Source organism: Pinus tabuliformis, chromosome 4_2 (assembly GCF_031772625.1).
Source record: "Pinus tabuliformis cultivar Carrire ecotype Pingquan chromosome 4_2, CPIR1, whole genome shotgun sequence".
NCBI classification, from domain to species: domain Eukaryota; kingdom Viridiplantae; phylum Streptophyta; class Pinopsida; order Pinales; family Pinaceae; genus Pinus; species Pinus tabuliformis.
The window spans coordinates 536047386-536072549 of NC_142304.1; the positions used below are offsets into that span (position 1 = coordinate 536047386).

Consider the following 25164-nt stretch of genomic DNA (forward strand, 5'->3'; position numbering starts at 1 on the left):
CATCACCTTGTGAAAATCGTCGAAGTTGCAACTCTAGAGATAGGTATAACTCTCAAGAGTGTTTTCCAATGCATGGAAATTATGAATACTTGTGGAATCAGTACCATTGTACATTTTGTGATGCTTCTAACCATTGCATAGTTGTGTGTGAGAAATGCATAGTAATGCTTAAAATAATGAATGAAAATTTAGGCATCAAACATAACGACTTTATTTTGCATGAGAGAGCTTCTATGTTTACAAATAAGAAAAAAAAATTCTGCACTCATTGCAAAGTACATGGACATGGCACTGAACAATGTTGGAAATTGCATCCAGAGCTTCTTTCAAGGAAAGATAAGGAAATTATGTTGCATAATGCAAGAGGTGTTAGAGCCTAGATTGACCTTAGGCTGAATTGAAGCAATTCTAGGGTAACCACAAACCACGCTTAACTTGGTAGCTAGCCCTACCAGGTCGGGAGAGGGTTCTCTCCTTATGAATTTCAGTTAAGATCACTGAATCATGAACAAGATTTTATGCTAGGTATAGTAGATCTAGGGTTTTGATTGATTTTTTTGGTTTTGTTGCTGGATCAAATGGAGCCAGGGAGTTTTGGGTCTGGGAAATCAAGTCAGGATGCAAGGTGTTCTATGGGGCGAGGTAGGTAGGTGCACTTGAAATTGATTGAGATGAGAGATATAAGACTGGTGAGGAGCTGAGGAGGGCATGCAAATATCATGTATCCTTCTCAAACAGTAGAAAACATCAAAAACTGAATGGTTTCCCAAGGCAGAGCACTGTAAACAATGAATTCTACCTATCTATCTTGATATCATTTAGCTAGAAGCAATGGATTAGATTGTGGCATACATAAAACATGAGAAAAACTGATAACAAAAAAAGGAACTATGAAAAAACACCATACCACAAGTATCCCATAAAAATAGCCGCAAATCCTGATTTATTTCCTTGCCAAACTGTTGATAAAGGTGTACAATGTAGCTCAGAGCATCCAAGAAAGTCCAACCTTTGCTAATGACAAAAAAATACATAATATAGACATAAAACCACCTATTCTAGCCATCAAGGGTCGAAACCAAGAGATAAGGAACTGTTACAACCATTTCCAAACAAGGAACAGGAATATAGGCAGTAGAACAACTTGCCTCTATAAGCATGGAAACTAATTCATTGACCCCCAAACCACCTCAAACTGATGAATCTACCCTCTAAGATCATTTCACAATTACATTTACATATCATGGCATTAATTTCAATCATAAATTCATCCATGAAGAAATAAAAAGTCAATTTTCAGTGAAACTAAGCGAAAACTGGATTTTTTTGGTAAACTGGCTCAATGCGCAGTGCCACTGGCCAGGTGCACAGCACCGCTTCACAGCCACTTTTGGAGGCCTTCCCCTTAGCCAAATTGATCCCAAAATAGCTCATTTGAAAGGTCTTCCTGTCTAGTTTCTGGAACATCTTGAATTTTTTCATTTGGAGGCCATTTCCCCCCTAAAAAGTGAAATATCCCAAGGCTGCTTCTGTGTCTCCAAAAATCTGAGGCAGAGAGGTCATTTTTTGGTAGTTTTTTGACCTTTTGGTGACCTAGTTTTGCTCCAAAATTGCTGAAATTTTTTGGGTTTGATTCTCTCATCATTATAAATCCAAATATGTAAGCCTTTCCTCCAACAAGTGTTCCAAGGAAAAGCATAGCGCCGCCGGCCAATTTTCTGTGTTTGAAAATTAAAAATTTGAAAAATGCCAAAACTTTTCAAAATTTGCCCAAATTTGGCACAAGGAACCACCATCAACTGCTTTGATGGGCTAGAGAGGCTTTAGCCAATATTATTATTCTATCTTTCTCCTTCTTGCCCTCTAAGGCTCTCCTTAACCTAGCTTTCATCCTCTTCATTCTCATGTTGCAAATTTTGTTCCGCGTCCTGTAGAGATAGGCCATGTGCCTCATCATTTGGTTATCTCTATTGGCCCTCTGAAATAACAACAAGGTGATATTGTGAAGTTTACTCCAGCAAATGTCACCTCATTTTTATGTAAATGAGTCATAAACAACCTAGCCAACTCATGGTGAAACCTGACTCTTTCCATCATTTCACAAAAATCAAAGCATGCCTAATGTTTAAAGCAAGAAATGGCAAGTGGGCAAGCTTGTAACTCCCTCAAACTAGTGGGCTCTTCTCTAATAATTCTTCCTCCTTTATGAGGTTTCCTCTGTTGCTTATGTCTCTCTATGGAACTATCACTAAGTGTCTTTTCTTCATATTCATATTCACTGTCTCTTTCCATTGCTTTTCTGTGGCTGTGAACACTTGTGGTGAATGAAAAGATAGGGTGGATGAATGAAAGATGAGTATGAAGATATTTTATGGATGAGTAGGTGAGAGTGAATGGGAGTGTGAATGATATTTAGGGAGTGAGTAAGGTTTGGTGATAGTGTATAGGGTTTAGGGAGTGAGTAGGATAAAGTGTGTAGGGTTTGGGAAATTTGTATGTCATGTCATGCTTGGTTTTGTTCCTCTTCGTTAATTTCGTGTTTTCCAGAAATACATATAGCAACAACAGCCAGGGTTTTGTTCTATTCCCTAAAATCTCAATAGGGAGGATTTTGTTCTATTATGTCCATTAATCATTTCCATAAACCTCCCTTTCATGGTTGAAGGTTTCCCTCTTCAAAACAATAGGAGCACTTCCTCTAGCAGAGGACTTCAGCTTCTTGCCAGTTTTGGAAGAGTTCCGGGAATTGCACTAAGCATTCCAGTGTTGGTGGTCATCCTTAAACCACCTCCCTTTATACCAACATTTCAGAGAGCACATTCAACCTAGTGCTACCATGCATTTTTGCACATTTTGTATTACAGCTCTCTTCTTGGACTCATACATAACCCTTCGGATTAAGGGGGGGAATGTTGGACACCTAATCCTCAATGGGTTAGTGTGGAAGCCAAATAGACAAAAGGAGTCCAAGAGACCTTGGGATGTGGAACCCAACGGTCACAATATGTACTATAAATGTAAATCATTTGTTAATAAAAATGCATTCTCATGTTTTATCTTTCATATTCATTTGCCGCCCGGTGGTCACATGGAAACAGTTAGTTCAACACACCGTTAACTTGACCACCAGCGGGAAAACTTTATGATAAAGTTATTTTGGGGTTTATTATGGTTTTTGTTGTTAAAAATTAATTCAAAGGTCATAAAACCCTAGCCTAGGTGTCAGGCAATCACAAGACCAAAGCTCCTAAACCCAAATTAGGCAAAATTCATCCCTAAACTCAATGAAAGACATTACAGTGGTTTTTGACTTTTGTATGCAGATTCTGGAGGAGATAGGTGGTTTTTGTTTTCAGTGTTACGGGAGCATCCAAGGTCAGTTTTGGAAACCTTAGGAAGCATTGGAAAGCCAGTTCAAAGGGCTATCTGATCACAGTGATCAGAAGTGCTTGTGTGCACATTCAATCTGGTATTTTCTCTGTGTAATCAACTTCTTCTGTTCATTCCTAATAAAAACAATCATCCATCTTGAAAGTGGACCCAGAGACGTATTCCATCAGGGACGAACTACGTCATCAATCTTGTTGTCTGGTATCGCTGTGTTTTCACTATTTTCACTTCTGTTATGCATCGATTTTATGTTTTTTTAGCTATCGTAAAGTGTTCTTTTCAAGAATTTTTTCCTTGGTTTGTGTACTTCAGCTGACATTCAAATCATTAATGGTTAACCAATTCTACATCAGTATTTAGTTTGATCATTTCAGATCAACTGTCTACCTGTGACAACAAAAATTACACTTAAAAAAATTAAATCTCTATAAATACTTGATAAATTTAAATTATGTTAATTTGATTTTTTAATTGTTATTATACATCTATATACAGATAGTTATTTATATTTATATTTTATTGTTTTTACATGATATCTTGCTGGTATTGAACTATAAAATACCTCACTATTAATGCAATAAACACAATATTCTATAACATAATACAAACAACTAATTTACAATTCCATTAAAACAAACACAAAAAAACATAGCAAACTAAAACAAAAATAACTCATAACAATCTACTAATAATAACCCAAACACTAAATTTATATAATTAGAAACTAATTATAAAATATAATTGATATTTAAATATCAAAGACTAAAAAGGTGCCAAAATGTGCTACAAGTGCATATTACTCGACCGTGTCGTGGAGATCTTTGAAACGAGTTATTATGATAATCAAACGAAGATTGTATGCCAAAGTTACGACCCTGGGAAATTGGAGGCCCAATCGCCATCCGCTATGTTGACACTTGAGGTACTGCAAAATTGCCCCTCTCAAAAACAAGCTTTATTATCAACGATAGGTGGGATTGACCCAACGGATTCCAATCTTGTGTCCTTTAATCACAAAGGATATGACCCTCAGTTACCAGCTCAACTAGCTTTCTTGATTCAAGTGAAAGCCCTCAACAAAACTGTTCATTGAACAATTATTGATGAGGGAGCATCTACATGTATTATGTCGATGAGTTGCTAGAAACTTTAGGATCTCCACCCTTGTCGCGATATTCGACGACGTTAAAAGCATTTGATGGACGAACATACACCCCATATGGGATTTTAAGTAACTTGCAAGTTGAATTGGGGGAAAAAACAGTAGAAATAGATTTTGAAGTAATCGACGGAAACCTCGATTACAACATCCTACTGGGAAGGCCCTGGATATATGCTATGGCAGCCATTGTGTTGACCTACTTTAGGAAGATTTCATTTCCCTTTCAAGGAGGAATTACAATCGTCGACCAACAAACATTTCTCCCCAACAGTTCACAAGTTACGGGAAGCATTCCGATGATCCACGGAAGCCCTCATTCGCTTCAAAATATCGGAGTAGGCCTACTAAAAGACCCTATATTAATGGGGACTTTTGCCCTATCGCCTCCAATCAATCTGGCGGAAGTGGAAAAGATAGGAACCTGCAATATGATATCTTCTATTCAAAAGATCTCTGAAAACGATATTGACATGGATCATCTGCAGGTATTACCTCCAAGCCCAATAGAAATATTGTAGCAATCAATGTTTTCGGCATGGGAGGCAAACCCAAATCAACACTCATCAAGCGTTTGGATAGATAGGTCTAAGGAATATGGTACCCCTTCAGATCCTTGGTCGCAAGTACATTATACAGACGAAGGAATTGTTCAGTCAATGATGATTGACGGGGCACCATGGGAAGATTACCACCATCGTTCCCATCTTCCGGATTACAAAGAAGATACTCCTACTGACCTTCATCATCCATCAGTTTTTGATTTTCTATCAAATACTTTAAACACGATGGATTCCGAGTGAAACTTGTCCAATATTGAAGAGACTATCGCCATAAATATCTCGACCAAAACAAATGTTGTAGAGAATATTCATGTCGGCAAAGCTTGTTCTCCTTCAGAACTGAAGATATATCACGCTCTTTTTCGCAAGTTCAAAGATGTATTTTCTTGGTCGTATGATGAAATGCTAGGCATTGACTCGAGCATAGTTGAACACGAAATTAAGATGTATCCAGATGTCAAACCGGTACGACAACGACTACGGCAGGTGCACCCCAAGAAAGCCGCTGCCATCAAGGTAGAAGTTGAAAAACTTCTACATGCTGGTTTTATTTACCCGGTTCCTCTAATCGATTGGGTATCAAATATTGTTCCTGTAATGAAAAAACAAGGAACGATTAGAGTGTGCGTCGAATATAGGGATGTAAATCAAGCTTGTCCAAAAGACAACTACCCTACAGCCTTTATTGACCAGATAATTGATGAATGCGCCGGATGTGAAATATTTTCGTTTATGGATGGATTTTTGGGGTATAATCAAATAAATATCCGCCCATAGGACCAGTCAAAGACTGCATTTATTTGTCCATGGGACACATTTGCATATTGCAAGCTACCCTTTGGTTTAAAGAACGCAGGGGCAACATTTCAGAGGGCAATGAATTATGCCTTCCATGACATCAAAAACATCGTTCAACCATATCTCGACAATCTTCTGGCTCATTCGCGAAAGTGGACCGATCATCCGCAACATTTGAGAGCGATATTTCTACGCTACTGACACTACAAGATACGACTCAATCCACACAAATGTGTGTTCTGTGTCAGTTCTAGTCGTTTACTTGGATTTGTAGTCTCAAAGGATGGGATTCGTCTCGACCCATGTAAGGTTCAGGCAATCATTGATTTGCCTCCACCTTCAAATTTGCTTCAGATTTAGAAACTCCAAGGGAAAGCAAACTTTTTGAGGAGGTTCATTCCAAATTACGCCGAAATTGCTAAAGGTTATACTCGTCTATTGAAAAAAGAAGTACCCTTCGTCTGGGATCAGGTCGCGCAAGCTTCCTTTGATGCTTTAAAGCAATCTCTAATAAAAGCATCATTAATGTATGCTCCTGATTATCAAAAAGACTTTAACCTGTATCTGGCTGCAGCGGATACGACCATCGCAATGGTTTTAGTTCAAGAAGACAATGGAATTGAACATCCTATATATTATTTGAGTATAAACTTAAATGATACAGAAAGCAAGTACTCCTACGTTGAAAAGCTAGCTCTCGCAGCTGTTCAAGCGATACAGAGATTTCGACACTATATGGCAGTAAGTAAGTTAATCATCCCTATATTTGGATAAGAGGAGAATTGTTATGATGTTATATGTATTTAAGGAGAATTTTTATGATATTATATATAATATCATAAAAATTCTCCTTAAATACATATAACATCATAACAATTCTCCTTTTATCCAAAGATAGGGATGATTAACTTACTTATTGCATAAATTATTTGATATTATCGGTCATTGATGCCCCGAAGAAAGAAAATGGCAACACCTAGTAAGCAACCTAAAAGCTCTAGCATGACTCATGAAGAAGAGGAAGAAATGCAACATGATATATCAAAATTACGAGACCAAGTGCAACAAATTTTACTCGCACAAAAAGTAACGGAAAATAAGATGGATGGTTTAAAGAAAGACATAGAAGCTAAGATGGATGGTTTAAATAAAGGCGTAGAAGCTAAGATTGATGGTTTAAAGAAAGGCGTAGAAGCTAAGATGAATGACATGGAAACTAAGATGGACAACGTGGAATCTAAGATGGACGGCATGGAAGCTAAGATGGATGGCATGGACGCTAAGATGAATGGCCTATCAAACAGTTAGTGAGGGAGGAATGAGCAAGACACTAAAAGAATAAAAAAAGGCCATTTGGCCTACATTCCTTGTATAGTGCGGAGCATTTGCATTACATGACCTAGGGCATGCGTTCAAATAAGCAGAGAACATGCTATATCTGCAATTACCTAAATTCCCTGGATGACAATATGATTTGTTTGGCACTGTCAAGGATTTCACCACTCTAGTGAGAATAAAAGTATTCAGTAATGAGGAGGATGTTTTTGATGACATCTATTTGTAGAAGAACACCTTCACAGAGGTGAAGCATATGGAACAACTACTTTTTTACCATGAAGACCTGGAATTTTTTTACAGTTATAGAGAAAGAAGGCTAGCAACGGTCCCATTGGACCAATTATTCATTGAACCAATAAGAGAGCCAATTCCCAGTGTGACTATAGAAGGTGACTCTAAAGAAAATTCCAAGTTCGATTCTGGAGCAGAATCTCAAGAGAAATCTATCGGGGAATCACAACAGTCATTACAAAATGGGAAAAGAAGAAGCATGGAGTCAGTGAGGGATACAACCCAATCTACACAGAAGATAGCTGAAGAAGCTTCAGCTAGCAAGCAGGCTGAAATCCTTGCTACCTCCGCACAACCAATAAAACCCATGGTAATTGACTTAGAGGAAGAGTGGGACAATTTTATTAAAAGTCTCAATGTAGAGGAACAGGTGCCAGAGTTTCAAACTCCACAACAGAATACAACCCTGAAAATTACAATGGAAGAATTTTCAAATACGCAAGAGATAGAGCACATCCCTGTTACCCCTACTTCCAAAATAATTTTCAAAATTGAAGAAATACCCCCTCTGGATGTATTTTATAGCTCACAGCATAAAGCCGTGGTGAAAAGGCAAAGAAAGGAAAGGAAATTGGACTCTATAGCTGCTACTACCCCTAAAAATGAACCAATGGATGTTCTATGGAAGGACTCACCTATTGATCCATCCGCCAACCTCACTAGACTCTCACAGTTTGCAGGTGCTTATGCTACAACGACCATAGAAAAAGCAATATAAATCCAAATGTTGCTTAGAGAAAAAGAGAATAAAATAACATCGCTTGAGCAACAATTACAACAAGTCAAATGGGTGCTCTGTCCGATGTTGATGATTACAGTCTAACGATATGTTTTGTTCATTAATTTTTATCATACTGACAAAGATGCCTTGATTAATGACTTATTAACAATGCACAGGTTCAGGAGGAGCATTAGCCTTCACATGCATTCTGCGTTGTTGGCATTATGGTTGCTGAGTCCAGCTATGGCTTGAGATATTTATACCATTTGTTGCTTAACTCATGTAAAAGTCTAGGGTGTGATATGACTTCTCATACATTTGAATGAGTCCTATTGGATATATGATGTAATTTGTATCCCCACTTTGCATAGGATGGATGATGTAATATTTATTGTATTTTTGTCATGTATAAACTGTTGGTTTGTGTTATATTCTTTCCATGACTAGCCCACATAGTTAACTGGGGGGTTAGAGGGGGGGCGGAGGCCCCCCTTCGTTGCGCTGATTATGTAGTGGGGGGGGTCACAGGGGGTTTGAGGTGTACCCATTACCCCACTTTATGGGGTCTGGGGCAGCGCCCTGGAAAATTTTGGTTTTGGACCCTATGTTAGGTTGGGTGGACCCATCTATGGTTTTGTGCATGATTTTCACACATGTCTTTTGGACGCGATGGTTTTCGGTCCATGGTATCGGACGCGATGGTTTTCGGTCCATGGTTTTAGATGCTTTGGCATGTATAAATATGTATTATAACATTGAAAGGAACATAATGAAAAATCAAGCTGGTAGTCCTAGTTTTGGGATCTAGGGGAAAATCTCTGTGTATATGTGTTTTATGTGTTATGCTCTCGCATTGTTTATTTTGTGTGTTTTAGAATTCATATGCAGGTAATTTCTGTACGGGGTTAAAACCTACATTTGGTATCAGAGTAGTTTTGGCTTCAAGGGGACGCCTTTGTTGCTGAGGGGTTTCACTCGGGCCTGTGATAGACCCTGTTCAGTGGGAGATCTACGAGATTGATTCTAGTGGTGAAAGAAGATGGCGAGCAGTGGAAAGATAAAGATTGAGAAATTTAATGGTCAGAGTTTTGAGTTGTGGAAACTCAAGATGGAGGATCTTTTGGTGGATAAAGATCAATGGATCGCGGTAGATCCGGGTACTAAAACAACGGGAGTGTCCGATGAAGAATGGAAGAAGTTGGATTAGAAGGCAAAGAGCACAATATGATTGTGTGTCTCAGATTCAGTATTGTTGAATGTATCAGGGGAAGCTACGGCGAAGGCTTTGTGGGACAAGTTAGGGATATTAACCAATCTAAGTCTCTCGTGAATAAACTGTTCCTACGGAAAACATTGTATAACCTGAGGATGAAAGATGGAGACTCGATGACAAAGCATCTGAACACATTTAATACTGTGGTAAGTCAGTTAGCATCTGTTGATATTAAAATTTCAGATGAAGATAAGTGCATTAGTTTGTTGTGTTCTCTACTAGATTCGTGGGATAGTCTGGTTATTGCAATAGGTAGCAATGCAACTGCCTTGCAGTTTGATCAAATAGTCTCAGCCCTGCTGACGAAGAAGATGAGACGGAAAAATATGGAGAGCCAAAATGGTGATGCCTTGTCTGTATGCGGACGGTACCAGAATAGAAACAAAAATAAGTCATCGAGTGGGAGATCTAAATCTCCAGGAAAACCTGTAAAGGTGGTGTGCTGGAAATGTGGAAAGGAAGGGCACTAAAAAAGGGACTGTAAATCTAAAGCTCCTGATAAAGGAAAGGGATCTAATGATGCTCCTTCTACAGAGGCGAAAACCACCTCATTTTCAGCCCTCTAGTATTAGGTCTGTTTTTTGGTTCTTGTTCAGGTTCAGGTTCACCATACCTGTCATAGGCCTCATCCAGCAATGCCTTGGCTTTCATTTCTTCTCTTTTTGCCTTAATGAGATGAATCTCCATGACATCATGCTTGGCTTGAAGCTGTTGGTTTTCTTGCTCATAATATGAAATAATAAATTTAGACCTCTCTAAGTTGGTCTGGAGAGAGAAATAAATATACACAAGTCCCAAATAGAGTTTGCACACATGTTTACCATCAAATGCAAGGTAATAAAATGTTTAGTAGTCAAAACTAACATATATATATTGAAACGACAACAAAGTGACACTTGTTTCTGAGTGCTACAATTAAAATGTAAGTTTGTGACACTTAAAATACAAGTGTTGATTGCAATCAAAAGGCATGCTATGCCATAGGAGAGTGTCTGTCGCACATCCATCAGGGCGCATTTAACCGAATGCAACCACTTGTCGCATATCGCGAGCCACGCTCGCTCGTCACATTTAACCAAACTGCACAACTGTTGCATAAAACCAACTCTATCACACGTAACCGAAAATGACTTCTCCCCGTCGCATAAAACTGACTCGGGTCCTCAGTAGCTCGATCGAGCACTTAACAAACTTGATCAAGGGTTTAAAATTTGAAATAGATTGATTAGGGGTTTAACATGCTCTCGATCGAGCTCTTGACATGGTTAAACAATGGCTCGAACAAGCCTTTGAAACATAAAATCATTGTTGTGATTTCGACAGAAATTTAGAAAAAATAGCTTAATCGAGTATGCATCTCAATTGAGCTCATATAAAATAAGCTTCCCAATCCTTCGAATGGCTCTCTTAAAACAATATTTTTTTAGCAATGAATAACAAAATTGATGAGCTAGCTAAGGAAGTCCTATCTCTTGTCATGGGAGCAATGGGCCTTTATGAATTCATAGATGGGGAGGAAGTGGAAGCCATGGAATCCCATATATATGATGTTTGTTCTAGTATAAATATGGCATGGAGAGAAAAGACTATATAATCAATTTTTTAATGTAATGAGATGAAATGTTTAAATCTATTGTTAAGTGTTACAGTTTTTTTAGTATGTTATTAAATGAAGATAACTTTTAATTTTTAAGACGACCTCAATTTTACTTAAACTACCATAAAAATATTTATAAGCATTAGTTTGTCATGATTTTTAAATTTAATTTTTATTTTAAATAATTCGACCTCTCCATTTTTTAAAATGATTCCTATTGGACCGAAATTAATAATTAATAATTTTATTTTTTTATAATTATTAATTGTGTTTACATAATATAACATTACAACATCTCTTCCATAGTGGGTTGGAGAGTGTCTCTCAACGCAATTATATTATTAGCCTACATCCATCTTAACTTTGGATCTACTAAACGCCAAGAGAGATCAAATCTCTTGAGGTGCAAACCTATTTTACAGTGAAAAGAGATTTGATCCCTCTCGGCGGTTGGATAGGCTTAGGTTGCTTGCTTGATGGTGGTGTTGGCCACAAATTTTGATCAAATTGGAGGAATTTTTGCCTTTGACAAATTTTTGCAATGTTCTGGGTTCTGGCTTGGGTTCTGGTTACTATTACTATATTTTGGTTACAGTATTCTAGGAAGTGATTGATTGATTCAGTTTTGGATAAAAGGAGAATTGTTATGATGTTATATGTATTTAAGGAGAATTTTTATGATATTATATATAATACATATAATGTGAGGATACACAATTTAGTAATCCATTTTTTTAGGTTGATTAGTCAATATTTTTACACAATAAAGATTTGTTGGAATTCAAAATTTAATTTGTGTAATTATTTTTAAGAGACGATTAAAGTTGTGTATTAATAAAGGTTGGATTTTGGGCCAGGAACCTTACAAAAAATGATTGCATTTTTCACATTGATATTTTTTTGTTGTCTATCCATTCAAAAAAACATCAAAATTGTCTTCATTCCTCCATATTCTTAAGACATTACAAGTAAACACATGGTAAAAGCCCCCGAGGACTGGAATTAACTTGCATGATAACATAAAGACAAATTGATGTATGTGATGACCAAAAAAATACATCTAAGATATCCATCAACAACTACCTCCATTTCCAAGGAAGTCTTCTCCACGAGAGCGCCAAGTCTTCTTCGCAGGAGTTGTCCCAGAGCCAATACCACTCAACCGAGCTAAGAGCTACCAACAATAAGGTTTTCTAGTGTAGCAAACCGAGCATTAAGAGGTAGAATCTCATCCCTTAAAATTTTAAGAGAATTATCCATGTCGCTCAGATTGCGAAGGAGTTTCGCCTCCATTAGTATATGAAATGACAAGCGTTGCTTGCTGGCCATATCATCGTGCCTCTGTCAGGCATCTAGTAAATCTTTTGTAGTATCCAAAATATGATCCAACGAGCTGCTCTCAGAATCATAGTTTATAATATTCTAGGGTTTCGTCATATTTAATGTCATCCACAAAGAACCAATATCAAGCTCACCACCCTTGTGACAATCTCTGGGTATGAACATAACTTCATATCCATCTACAGATACTTGACAAACCATTAAATAAAACTCGACCTTGAGCCACGAGCATGATTGACATATATAATTCATTGTAGAGCCAAAATCTTCAAAGTGTGGGAAGTCAAAATCACCATTAACTTCAATTCACTGCTTAAGAAATGTTTAAATGTGTTCAAATAAAGACCCACCCACTCTAGCCGATGGCTAGACGAATGATTGTACTAGATTGGACATAAAGAATTGATGAGGAGCTACCACTTGAAACTAAGGATGTGCCACCAAGAGTGGAATTAAAAAAATTGCAGTCGAGGAGTGTTTGATAGTCGAGCAACCGATCCTGTCAACTTTTGAATCTGTGCCAAGATAACACTGGGATGTGTAACTTCAGTGCTCGATCCGAGGGACCATAAATTCCATATGAGTGCTAAAGCCTTTTCGACATTTGCGTACTATTAGTGTCTGTCCATAATTAAGAAATGGTGTTGTATTTTGAAATTTCCAAATTTATAATTATTTTCCCTTGGCCTATGGAAGAACCCTTTTTTTCCAACCTATCTATCATCTCATTTAGATGTCTATATAAGTGAAAAACTCCAGTAGCTCAAACAAGTAATGATATCCATTGCAGATTACAAGGAATAAAATGTTGAGAAAAATATGAAAAATAATTATAATTAAATTAATCTAAAATAATTAAATATAAACGAATTTCACATAAATGGGGTCATCGGTAACATGGTTATCTTTTCAATTGACTTGGTGAATCGAAGGGAAGTCAATAACATAATTGTTTTGAATATCTTTTTGATTGAATCGAATACCATAGTTGTTTTGAATATCTTTTCCATTTTGATTGATTTGGTGAATCGAAGGTAAGTCAATAACATAATTGTTTGGATTCAAAAATAATGAAAATTATATTATTTTTCAAAAAAACATGGTGTCCGATAAATTAGTGAAATTAAATTAATAGTATTTAAATTATTATTTTAATTTAAGAGAAAAAGATATTTCATTATTAAAAAACTTATTTTTATTATTTTAAAATTTTGATTTAAATTATAAATAATTTTTAAATTTAAAAAAAAAAGTGATATTGTAAAATTTGATTGATGTCTATATCTAAAAGTTATTAATATTTTTTAAAATAAAAAATTATTAAAATAATAATATTCATGAGTTTATTTTTTTTAAGCAATTTGGTATTAATAAAATGTTATTATTTATTTTTTAAAATACTTTTTATTTATATTTAATAAAAGTAAATTGAGCATGATAAATATAAAAATTATTAAAATAATAATATTCATGAGTTTACTTTTTTTTTAAGCAATTTGGTATTAATAAAATGTTATTATTTATTTTTTAAAATACTTTTTATTTATATGTAATAAAAGTAAATTGAGAATGATAAATATAAATTGAGAATGATATTTTTCTATTGTTAATTGATTAATTAGGAAGACATATTGATTATCAATATAAATCACAAAAGTCTGAAATCTAACAATAAAACTTTTACTTACATATATCTATATCATACAAAAATCACAACATTTAATCTTTTTAAAATATTTAATTAATTTTATTTAAATTTTTCTTTCTCTAATTTATATATAAAAATAATTTGTAAAATAAGTAACTTAATTATCCATATCCTTAAGTATGAAGAGAATTATTATGACATTATCTATAACAAAGAGAATTATTATAACATTATATACAACACATATAAAGTGAGAATACACAATCTAACAATTTATTTTTTCTATATTGAATAATCAAAAGTATTAAAAATTTAATAAAAAATTATTAAAATTTTAGATTTAACCTATATAATTTTTTTAATCAAAATATTTTAACCATTTTTAAATATTAAATCTATTTATATATTTAAAAACATATTTTCAATAATAATAAAATATAATCTCAACCATAAAAACTATCCAAAGGTAAAAGCTAAAATAAAAAAATAAAACCTTTCCTCAAAACAAATATAATATATAATATTAAAAATTATAAATATTTTATTATATTTATTTAAATCAAATTGTAAGCGATTTATTCATTTCCCCGTATCTAAGGGCAGCGCCTAACCAGCTTGTCATAGGGCATTAAATGCCGGGGATATGCACGCTGGTTAACGCGATAACACGGGAGCGGGGAGTTTCGGCATTAAATAATATTTAGGCTTTCGCGTGTTATCGGGCTAAGCTGCGTGCATATCCCCGGGCATTTAATGCCCTATGACAGGCTGGTTAGGCGCTGCCTTATCTAAGACCCCGGATTCTGTGTCAAATAAATGCAATTTCCTGGCTAGACCATAAATAAATTTGGACCACAAATTCATTTGTGAACGTGACCAACCTTATCCGTGCCCGACTCTCCATTCAAAGAATCCATCTCTTTTGCAATTCCCCGTTGATTTTGTACTCTCTGCTCTGCGGATTGTTCTTCAATCCTCTTTGCAATTCATTTGTTTCGCTTAGACCCAATTCAATTGTCTGTTTATCTTCTTTTACAGCATCTCTCCGCTTGCGCATCGGAAAATGGGCTACTCCCTCCTCATGCTGCTCCTCTTTACCTCTATTGCCTCTGCAGCTGGCGATTATTATCCATCCTTTAAAGACTGCGCTCCTTTTACTTGTGGAAATTCCATCATTCAATATCCCTTCGGCCCATGTGGCCTTCTAGATGCTTCATGTGGCCTTCTAGATGAGCGTCAGATTACGCTATCCACCTCTAACTATGACATCTATTGGGAAGGCAGAGTAGTTGGAGAGATCGCAAAATCCTCTTACTCTACTGGAACCCTCCAAATCACCCCTTCTTATATCAATACACTGGAACTTTATGGAGAGGATTACAATTGGTTATCAAAAGGTGGATTCTTCAATCTTTCTCATGCAGACACGCTCGGAACAATTGTTAACTGTACACAACAACCAGCCGACATACTGTTCAATGGCTCCCTCATCAAGAGGTTGGATTGCACAGAAAGCAACAGATATTGCTTCTTTTACCCTGAGGCAGGCTTCCAAATTCCAAGTTGCGACAACTATCCTATAGTCGTTCCAACAAACAAAAGCTACAATATTAGCGCGGATAAGGATTTTGAACAACTCCACCAAAGAGGATTCCAAATTAAATGGTCTATAAGTGATTACCCTTGTAATTCTTGTCAAGCGAGTGGGGGAAGATGCTACGCACAATTCGCCTCTTACTCTGATTTTTATTATGCCAGTTACATCATGAATTATGACACATACTGCATTTGTCCTGATGATGATGTCCACTTGGATGCTTGCAATGATGGTGAGAATCTTTTGTGTTTCGCTACATCCATCTATAGATATATCTATGCCACTTTACGTTATGTTGTGTTAACTATCAACGTTACATTATCTCACTCAGCAGTTTCTTTTTTGTTTGCCTGAAGGAATTGTAATACAATACGGAAATGTTATGTTCTCTGCAAAAGTCTTGGCAGGTAAATTGCTAGTCTTTAAAACGGATCAATTCTTTATGGATGCTTCTTTTTCATGTTCTAATGACCATTTCAACTTTATTTCCAGCTATATTTTTTGCAGTATGTGCTGTGTTTAGCATAGTAGTGGTCTGTTGCATAATGGTTCGTCGTCGAAGTTGTTGCTGTCAGAGGAGTTCCCGTGAGCAGCAGCAGAGCATTCGAGCTTTTATGGATCCTGTTGATTCTAGAACTCCCTCGGTTGAAAATTTCTTAAATTATTATTCCTCACAAGTGCCTGCAAGGTATTCTTATAGTCAGATTATAACTTACACAAACAATTTGGAACACAAGCTTGGCAAAGGAGGTTTTGGAACAGTTTATAAAGGAAAACTTCCCAATGGACGTCTAATAGCTGTGAAGATTTTGGATGAATCGAAACAGAGTGAACAACAATTCATTGCAGAAGTGGCTACAGTGGGAACGACCTGTCACATTAACCTGGTGCGCCTATTGGGTTATTGTTCCCAGGGATGCAAAAGAGCTTTGGTGTATGAATACATGGTGAATGGTTCTTTGGACAAGTATATCCATGGAGACCATAAGGACGAGTTGGATTGGAAGCAGTTGTTTTCAATTGCAGTTGGTACAGCTCGCGGCATTGCATACCTACATGAAGACTGCAGAAATCGCATCCTGCACTGTGATATAAAGCCCCACAATGTTCTCCTTGATGCTAATTTTTTGCCCAAAGTTGCAGATTTTGGTCTTGCCAAAATATCGGACAGAGAGGAAAGTCACGTCTCTGTGGCCAATAGAGGAACAGTAGGCTACGCTGCTCCAGAGATGTGGTCAAGGCTGTATGGAGTTGTCACTGATAAATCTGATGTGTATAGCTATGGTATATTACTTATGGAGATGGTGGGGCGAAGGAAGAACATCGATTATAAGTATCTAGAAAGTAACTCAAGTAAATTCTTCTATGCAGAGTGGGCTTTTAAACAAGTGGAAAAGGGAGAGTTCGAAAATCTAAGAAAAGAGGACATGTCAGAGGAAGACCAAGTCATCGCCAAAAGGTTAAGTTTAGTTGGGCTGTGGTGCATACAGTTCAAGGCATCTCGTCGTCCCTCAATGAGCAAAGTTGTCCAGATGTTAGAAGGAGACGTTGACATTACCACTCCTCCATTCCCATTTCCTGTGGACACACCTTTGCAGCCATCTTCTTCTCACCAATCTTCTTCATCGAGTGCTTCGGAGATTCAAATGGTGGATCCCACCAGTAATCAGACTGCTGAAACCTCCGGGTAATGTAAATACTACATAGCATAGCAGAAAAATATCCCTGAAGGCCAAGTCTAGAGAAGTTTTCAATTGATTCTATTAAGCATGGTGTTATATCTTCGTTAATTAGCTTCAAACACTTTTTAAAATGTGTGTACAAGATTAAATATTTATATTGCTGAACTGTTTCTCAATTATTTAATTTAAAGAGGTGAATGCCCCTCCACTAGATTTTAACATCACCACAGTACCTGTTGGCCTATCCCTACTAGATTTTTAGCAACATCAAAATACCTGTGGGCGTATTTAAGAAACACGCACTTCAGTCAAAACTGTCTACTACAGTTGTTGGCATATTTAAATATCTCTAACACATTTCGTTTGGAGTGTGTTTATTCACGCCTTTTATGATCTATGATATATTTAATGCTAATTATTTTTCTAGCCGAAGCTTCAAAACTTTGGTATTTATACATTTAAAAATTGGATTCCTATAATTCAAGCATGAAAATTCTAGTTTTATATATTTCAATAATTTTGAATGTACAAAATACTTTTATATGTTTTTAAATGATCAATGGGAAAATCTAAATCCATAAATGCTTTTTTATTATGGTGCAGGTCAAGTGTCCTTCCAAGGGCCCATTCTTGTGAGTGGAACTCCCAAAATGAGATGAGGCCCAACAAATATCAAAAGGCCAATTCTATCCTATAGAACATTGAGTTGAATTTTGTTTATTTTACAATAGTTTTTGGTTAAACCTAAAGTTTTCAGATAATTCTAATATCTTGGAAAATAATATGTATATTGTTATTAGCTTGTTCCAACTATGTTATAATACAAAAATATATAGATTAAGGAAATTAGTTTATATGTGGATTTCATAGTTTAAGTGCAATACCCCTTGGTAATATATATATATATATATATATATGTTAAATTTGGACAACTAGGTCCAAACTCCATGTTCTGATGCTCAGATTAAGAGGCTAATATTTTTGTTGGATTCCTCTTTCTGAGAGGTGTAAAATCCATATAAAAATAGTCTTAATCCGATGAGCAGAACTTATATTGTGAATTTATTATTCTTAATAAATTATATGTGCAAGGTCAGCCAGTTTTGTAATGTAGGCTCACATGCCCAACAGATGTGTCACACACCCTCATTGATGGATATATATACAGGAAAAGTTGGAGAGAATTTTATCACAACTCAACTCACATCTTCCTCTCTCATCTTAGAGAGTACGAGCTACCTGGAGGACGAATTTCAGCCACACGTGGGAAGGACGAAGAGGACAGACCGTACGGATTTTCTGCTGCTAGGGTTTCTGCTACTAGGGTTTCGCAGAAAGTTCGACCAGCGTTGACTTTGGTCAACGCTTGGTCCAATCAAGCTGAAAATTGGTGGAAAGTTCGATTTTTGAAGGCCGTACTATCTGGCACAAAAATCGAGGTCAAAGGGTTGACCGTTTTGCTGCTGCGTTGACTTTTAGCTTGCTGTCCCTGCGTTGACTTTTTAGGACAGCGTTGACTTTTGTAGAATTGACTTGGGTTGACTCATCTACTGGTTGGAGGGTTGTTGTGACACATCTGGGCTGGCTGACCAAAGAAGACTTTGCTGGTTGAAGCATCCTGTTGACCGCCGAAACGAACACACACATTTTTCCTGTTTCTGATTTGTCTTCTGTAAGATCTGCTTATATGTTCTATCTGCATTTTGCTTAACTACTTGTATGATTGCTGTGAGAAAAGTGAAATTGCTCCTAGCATAGAACATCTACAAAATTAACATGGTATCGGAGCTGAGGTGAAGACAAACTCTATCTATAGCAATCATCATCGAAGGAAATGGGTGACAAGCTGACTAGGAGACAGTCATTCCACAAGGCATTCAACGTATCTGTTTCGTTGTCATATGGAAGCGCCACTGTACAATCTTAACGCTGTTCCGCAGGCACTTATACGCTATGCACAACAATGAAGAATATATGTATATATGTTGTCACGAATATATCTAACGCAGTCTATACACAGTGAAAGGAGGGAGACCTTACGCCGTTAATAAATGAAGGCATCTACGCAGAAACCCTACACGCTGTTCATGTTATATATATACACGCTGTTCATATATACATTATGAACATACACAGTTCATATATATACACGCTGTTCAAGTATACGCTGTTCTTTGTGGATCCGCTGTCTTTATACATTGTTCTGCGCTGGTCATACAATTCATGGAGAGCATTCATACGTTGTCTTGAAGCCCACACACACAGTCAACAGAACAATTATGAACTAGCACTCACACGTTGTCCCATATGCATCAATACGCTGTTCATTCCTGAGTATATATACGCTGTTCATGAGAAATATATTCCCGGTCAATGGAACACAGCATGGCACATCAGCATAGCAACCCGCAGAGATATATACACGCTGTTCAAAGCAAATATATTACGCTGTTCTTAGTGGATGCAGACACGCTGTTCAAAGCAAATGTTATACGCTCATACAGTCAAGGGTGAAGGCCACAATCAACGTGAAGGCTGTGGTAAAGGAGCCGCACATAACGTTGTTCATGATTCACGGTCAATGGAACGTTGCCAATAGCACACAACAATGGCAATAGATATTGCATATTAATACGCAGTTCACGTTGGATGTGATATGGTTCATATATGCAGTTCATAAAAGATGTGATACAGTGGACATAATTCACTATTTAGGGAATACGCTGATGCTGTACATTGATACGCAGATCAGTGAATAAGCTATTCCTTTCACGCAAGACAGTCTCATGATAAATCTGCTCTGTCGTCATATGGAAGAGCCACAGCCATTGTATGCTGATCATGAGGAGAACGCAATACATAAGGAGTTATAATACGCATATGGGAATAAATGCCACGCAGTTATAATACGCTGGTTATGAAGACAGTCCATACAGTTATGAAGACTTAATCCAACGCAGTTCATGAAGACATTCAGGACGCTGTTCATGAATATGTTGTTCTTAGAAATATTTATACGCAGTCAAAAGTCAAGAAGATCCGCATCTAGGGTTCAACGCATCAGAATCCGGGCTAGTATACTCTCAGGATAGCTATGATCTGAATATTTAAATGATAAAGCGAAGTTTCTATCTCATTCTGGGCATACCTCTCGGATAAATGAAGCAACAGGAACTTCTGTGGAAAAGCCGCAGTCAAATGCAGCATTGCCAATGAATCCTTATACGCAACATACGCACTCATGGATGGAAAATTTATATGCAGTCATGGAAACATTTATACACAGGTCCTAGGATCTAGCTGCTATAATAATGTCTAGCTACAGTCGAAGAGATCTGGCCCTAATGGAAACCTGTAGCTGTGAAAAGGAATACCAATACGCTGTGTGAAGGTGTCAGGAGACAATTAACACAGCAAATCCTATATGAAGCAAATAATGGGATTGCGTGGAGGATTCTATAGCTTAGCTGCTCTGCTAGGCTGCAAGCCATAGCAAGCAGCTAAGGCTGATATCAACAAAAGCAAATTGTTGTAGATTGATGAAGCAACGAGAAGGCAAAGGCAGCAGCACGATGGGCAGCACTATGAGATCATGTGCATGGGCAGCACAATGATACATGGACCAGGGGTAGCAGCGTAATGATGATGCACATTAGCGAGGGCAGCAACATGATGATAATCATGATTAGTACAGCATGGTGCAGTATGCAGTGGGGCATTAAGAGGGAGTCTACCACTGCATATACTCCTGAGCAGAATGGTGTTGCTGAACGCAAGAATAGGACTATTGTGGAAGCTGCCCGTGCCATGCTATGTGACCAGGGTCTACCAAAGTTTCTGTGGGGAGAAGCTGCAAATACTGCTGTGTACATTCAAAACCGATGCCCTCATTTCGCTTTGGACTCCAAAACTCCCGAAGAGGTTTTCTCTGGTAAGAAACCTGATGTCTCACATTTTAGAATTTTTGGATGTCCTGTCTATTTTCATGTGCCGAAAGAAAAGAGAAGTAAGCTGGATGCTACTGGGAAGAAAGGAATGTTTGTGGGCTACAGTGAGACTTCTAAGGCATATAGAGTCTATGTACCTGGTCAAAGGGAAGTAGAGATAAGCCATGATGTCACTTTTGACGAAGATGCTTCCCTGAAGAAAGTAGTAGATCTTCCTAGATCTGAAGAAAATCATGAAGAAAGATCTGGAAATCTGGAAGAACCCCAGGATGAGACTATGTCTGATGTTGAAGGGCCAATGGACCCTATTGATCCTTCCCCTTCTCTAGGAAAGAGGCCATCATGGCTCAGGGACACCCTCGAAGATGCTAAGGGTCATGCTGCCCCAAGGGGGACATTCCGAGAAAGCAAGAAGCTGTGTAGATACCAAGGGTATCTAGCTGCCATGAGTACTATTCTACAATCTGAACCTGGATCTTTTGAGGAAGCCATCAAGCATCAAGTCTGGAAGGATTCTATGCATGAAGAATATGAGGCTATTATGAAGAATGATGTCTGGGATGTGGTCCCGAGACCGAAGTACAAATCTGTTGTCACCGTTAAATGGCTCTACAAGATTAAACATGGATCTGATGGGAGTGCTGAAAAGTTTAAGGCAAGATTTGTTGCCCATGGCTTCTCTCAAAAGGAAGGAATTGACTATGACGATATATTTGCACCTATGGCACGATATACCACCATCCGATCCATCATAGCCCTTGCTGCTACGCAAGGATGGAGTCTTCATCAGATGGATGTCAAGACCGCTTTTCTGCATGGTGCAATAAAGGAAGAGGTGTATGTAGAACAACCTCTGGGATTTGAAGTTCAAGATCAAGACACTTATGTCTGCAGGTTGAAGAAAGCCCTCTATGGGTTGAAGCAAGCACCCAGAGCTTGGTATGAGAGGATGGATAGTTACTTGATGAAGCTGGGCTTCACTCGAAGCAATGCTGATCCAAACCTTTACTTCAAGGTTGTGGAAGGAAAGCCTCTCATTCTAGTACTGTATGTGGACGACCTCTTCTTGACAGGTGATGACCCTCTCATTCACCAATGTAAGAGGGAGCTTGCTGCCGAGTTCGAGATGAAAGACCTAGGACTAATGCACTATTTCCTAGGCCTGGAGGTCTGGCAGAGACCTGGAGAGATTTTCCTTTCTCAAGGAAAATATATTGTGAAGCTTCTGGAAAGACTTGGGATGGTGGACTGTAAGTCCGTGTCGACACCAATGGAACTCAACTTTAAGAAGTTGAGTGGCAGCGCTGCAGGGCCTATCTTGGCCAATCCTACTGAGTATCGTCAACTCATAGGAGCTTTGATGTTCTTAGTGAACACCCGTCCGGACATATGTTTTGCAGTGAATACTTTGAGTCAACAGATGGTTGAGCCTCATCATTTTCACTGGGTTGGTGCCAAGAATCTTTTGAGATATCTTCGGGGCACGATAAACCATGGGCTGAGATACACTACCGAGAGTGTGATACTCCGTGGATATACTGATGCTGATTGGGCTGGCAGTGTGGTGGATCGTAAGAGCACATCTGGATGCTGTTTCAATCTTGGTTCTGCTTCGATCTCATGGATGAGCAGGAAGCAGAAGTCGGTGGCTTTGAGCACCGCGGAGGCCGAATACATTGCTGCTAGTATGGCCTGTTGTGAAACAGTTTGGTTGAGGAAGCTCTTTAGTGAGCTATTCCAACATGTGCTAGATACCACTATGATACTCTGTGATAAACAGAGTGGGATTCGTATGACTGAGAATCCTGTGTTCCACGACCGATCCAAGCATATTGATATCAAGTACCACTTTATCCGGGATATGGTACAGCGAGGCGCCGTAAGGCTCGATCATATAGGAACTGATGAGCAGGTCGCGGATATTCTCACTAAGCCCCTGGGGAAGGTCAAGTTCCTAACCTTCCATGAGAGTCTTGGTGTCGTGGAAAGACCCTATGATGTGGGTCCTGTTGGACGATGAGCTCTGGGAGCTCTGGGGGGCTTTGGGGATAGCTTCTCGGAGCTATAAGCACTCATAATGCTTTTGCCCCACCCTTGTGATTATTGAGCTGGTTCGCCACTCATTTATCTGTGCCCCGTATTCATCCTACCCATTGAGTTCAGGGCTCATGGGAAGTACCTCTCATTTGGCCAATGAGGTGTGGAAAAGCTAGAGACTATTAGCAAAGACTGATGGACGCATTAGAGATTGCCATACTCTCTATCTAGGATGGCATGGTCCAACCACTTGATCTGGGATCAAGATTTGTGAGGTCTGGGACCTCTGGACTGACTATGTCAGTCGGGGAATGATGTCTTTGTGACTGACCCACTTCTGTTCTGAAATAAAGAAGCCAGCAAAGCAAGTTTCGGCGGGATGACTCACGATGTTGATTGCACTAATAAATGGAGTTCTCCCTAGTTGAGAGGGAGTGTTAAATTTGGACAACTAGGTCCAAACTCCATGTTCTGATGCTCAGATTAAGAGGCTAATATTTTTGTTGGATTCCTCTTTCTGAGAGGTGTGAAATCCATATAAAAATAGTCTTAATCCAATGAGCAGAACTTATATTGTGAATTTATTATTCTTAATAAATTATATGTGCAAGGTCAGCCAGTTTTGTAATGTAGGCTCACATGCCCAACAGATGTGTCACACACCCTCATTGATGGATATATATACAGGAAAAGTTGGAGAGAATTTTATCACAACTCAACTCACATCTTCCTCTCTCATCTTAGAGAGTACAAGCTACCTGGAGGACGAATTTCAGCCACACGTGGGAAGGACGAAGAGGACAGACCGTACGGATTTTCTGCTGCTAGGGTTTCTGCTGCTAGGGTTTCGCAGAAAGTTTGACCAGCGTTGACTTTGGTCAATGCTTGGTCCAATCAAGCTGAAAATTGGTGGAAAGTTCGATTTTTGAAGGCCGTACTATCTGGCACAAAAATCGAGGTCAAAGGGTTGACTGTTTTGCTGTTGCGTTGACTTTTAGCTTGCTGTCCCTGCGTTGACTTTTCAGGACAGCGTTGACTTTTGTAGAATTGACTTGGGTTGACTCATCTACTGGTTGGAGGGTTGTTGTGACACATCTGGGCTGGCTGACCAAAGAAGACTTTGCTGGTTGAAGCATCCTGTTGACCGCCGAAACGAACACACACATTTTTCCTGTTTCTGATTTGTCTTCTGTAAGATCTGCTTATATGTTCTATCTGCATTTTGCTTAACTACTTGTATGATTGCTGTGAGAAAAGTGAAATTGCTCCTAGCATAGAACATCTACAAAATTAACAATATATATATATATATATATATATATATATATATATATATATAAACATTAACCTGATTGCAATCTTTAGAAGCGGTGGGGGCCGTAAAAACTATAGTACCTAACAATCTAAGTAAACAATAGAAAATCCAAGCACTTGGATAAGGGATTGGTTGTTATAGCACCAACCTGCAAAAATAAGAGCCAAGGATGAAGCTATAAGCTCTCCATATACCCAACCCTAGAATAACGCATGTCAGGAGGATGAAAAACTGCTATTGACAATAGAGTCAAACTTAGGGAGAATTATATAGCTGTAATAAGTTAAAACAAGGTTGTATAATTACATGTGAGTGACGATGAATGGCCCTCATCCCTTCAGAACCTTGTGCATAAAAAACTCTATTTGACATTAAAATAAGAAAATAAGGAAGGTATAAATATTGTTAGTACTCGTCATGAGAAAGATTCATAGAGAGCTGAACTTACGGCTAGCTATGCTGTGGTG

The 25164-nt window shown here is 37.9% G+C and overlaps 1 protein-coding gene across 1 annotated transcript; it reads left to right on the plus strand.

Moving 5' to 3' along the window:
- The first annotated feature begins 15884 nt into the window (after positions 1-15884).
- Positions 15885-18156, plus strand: LOC149170410 (LEAF RUST 10 DISEASE-RESISTANCE LOCUS RECEPTOR-LIKE PROTEIN KINASE-like 2.5). Its single transcript, XM_089425568.1, has 4 exons — positions 15885-15948; positions 16073-16123; positions 16209-17403; positions 18002-18156. The coding sequence occupies exons 1-4, from the start codon at positions 15885-15887 to the stop codon at positions 18093-18095; spliced, it is 1404 nt and encodes a 467-aa protein (XP_089281694.1). The 3' UTR covers positions 18096-18156.
- The last annotated feature ends 7008 nt before the right edge of the window (positions 18157-25164 follow it).

What these genes read in the sequence shown, in the direction of transcription:
- LOC149170410 (XM_089425568.1), top strand. Translation starts at nt 15,885, where the DNA reads ATGAATTATGACACATACTGCATTTGTCCTGATGATGATGTCCACTTG. An exon ending in CTTGGATGCTTGCAATGATG is followed by an intron (nt 15,949 to 16,072) that starts GTGAGAATCTTT and finishes GTTTGCCTGAAG; the next exon opens with GAATTGTAATACAATACGGA. An exon ending in CTCTGCAAAAGTCTTGGCAG is followed by an intron (nt 16,124 to 16,208) that starts GTAAATTGCTAG and finishes CTTTATTTCCAG; the next exon opens with CTATATTTTTTGCAGTATGT.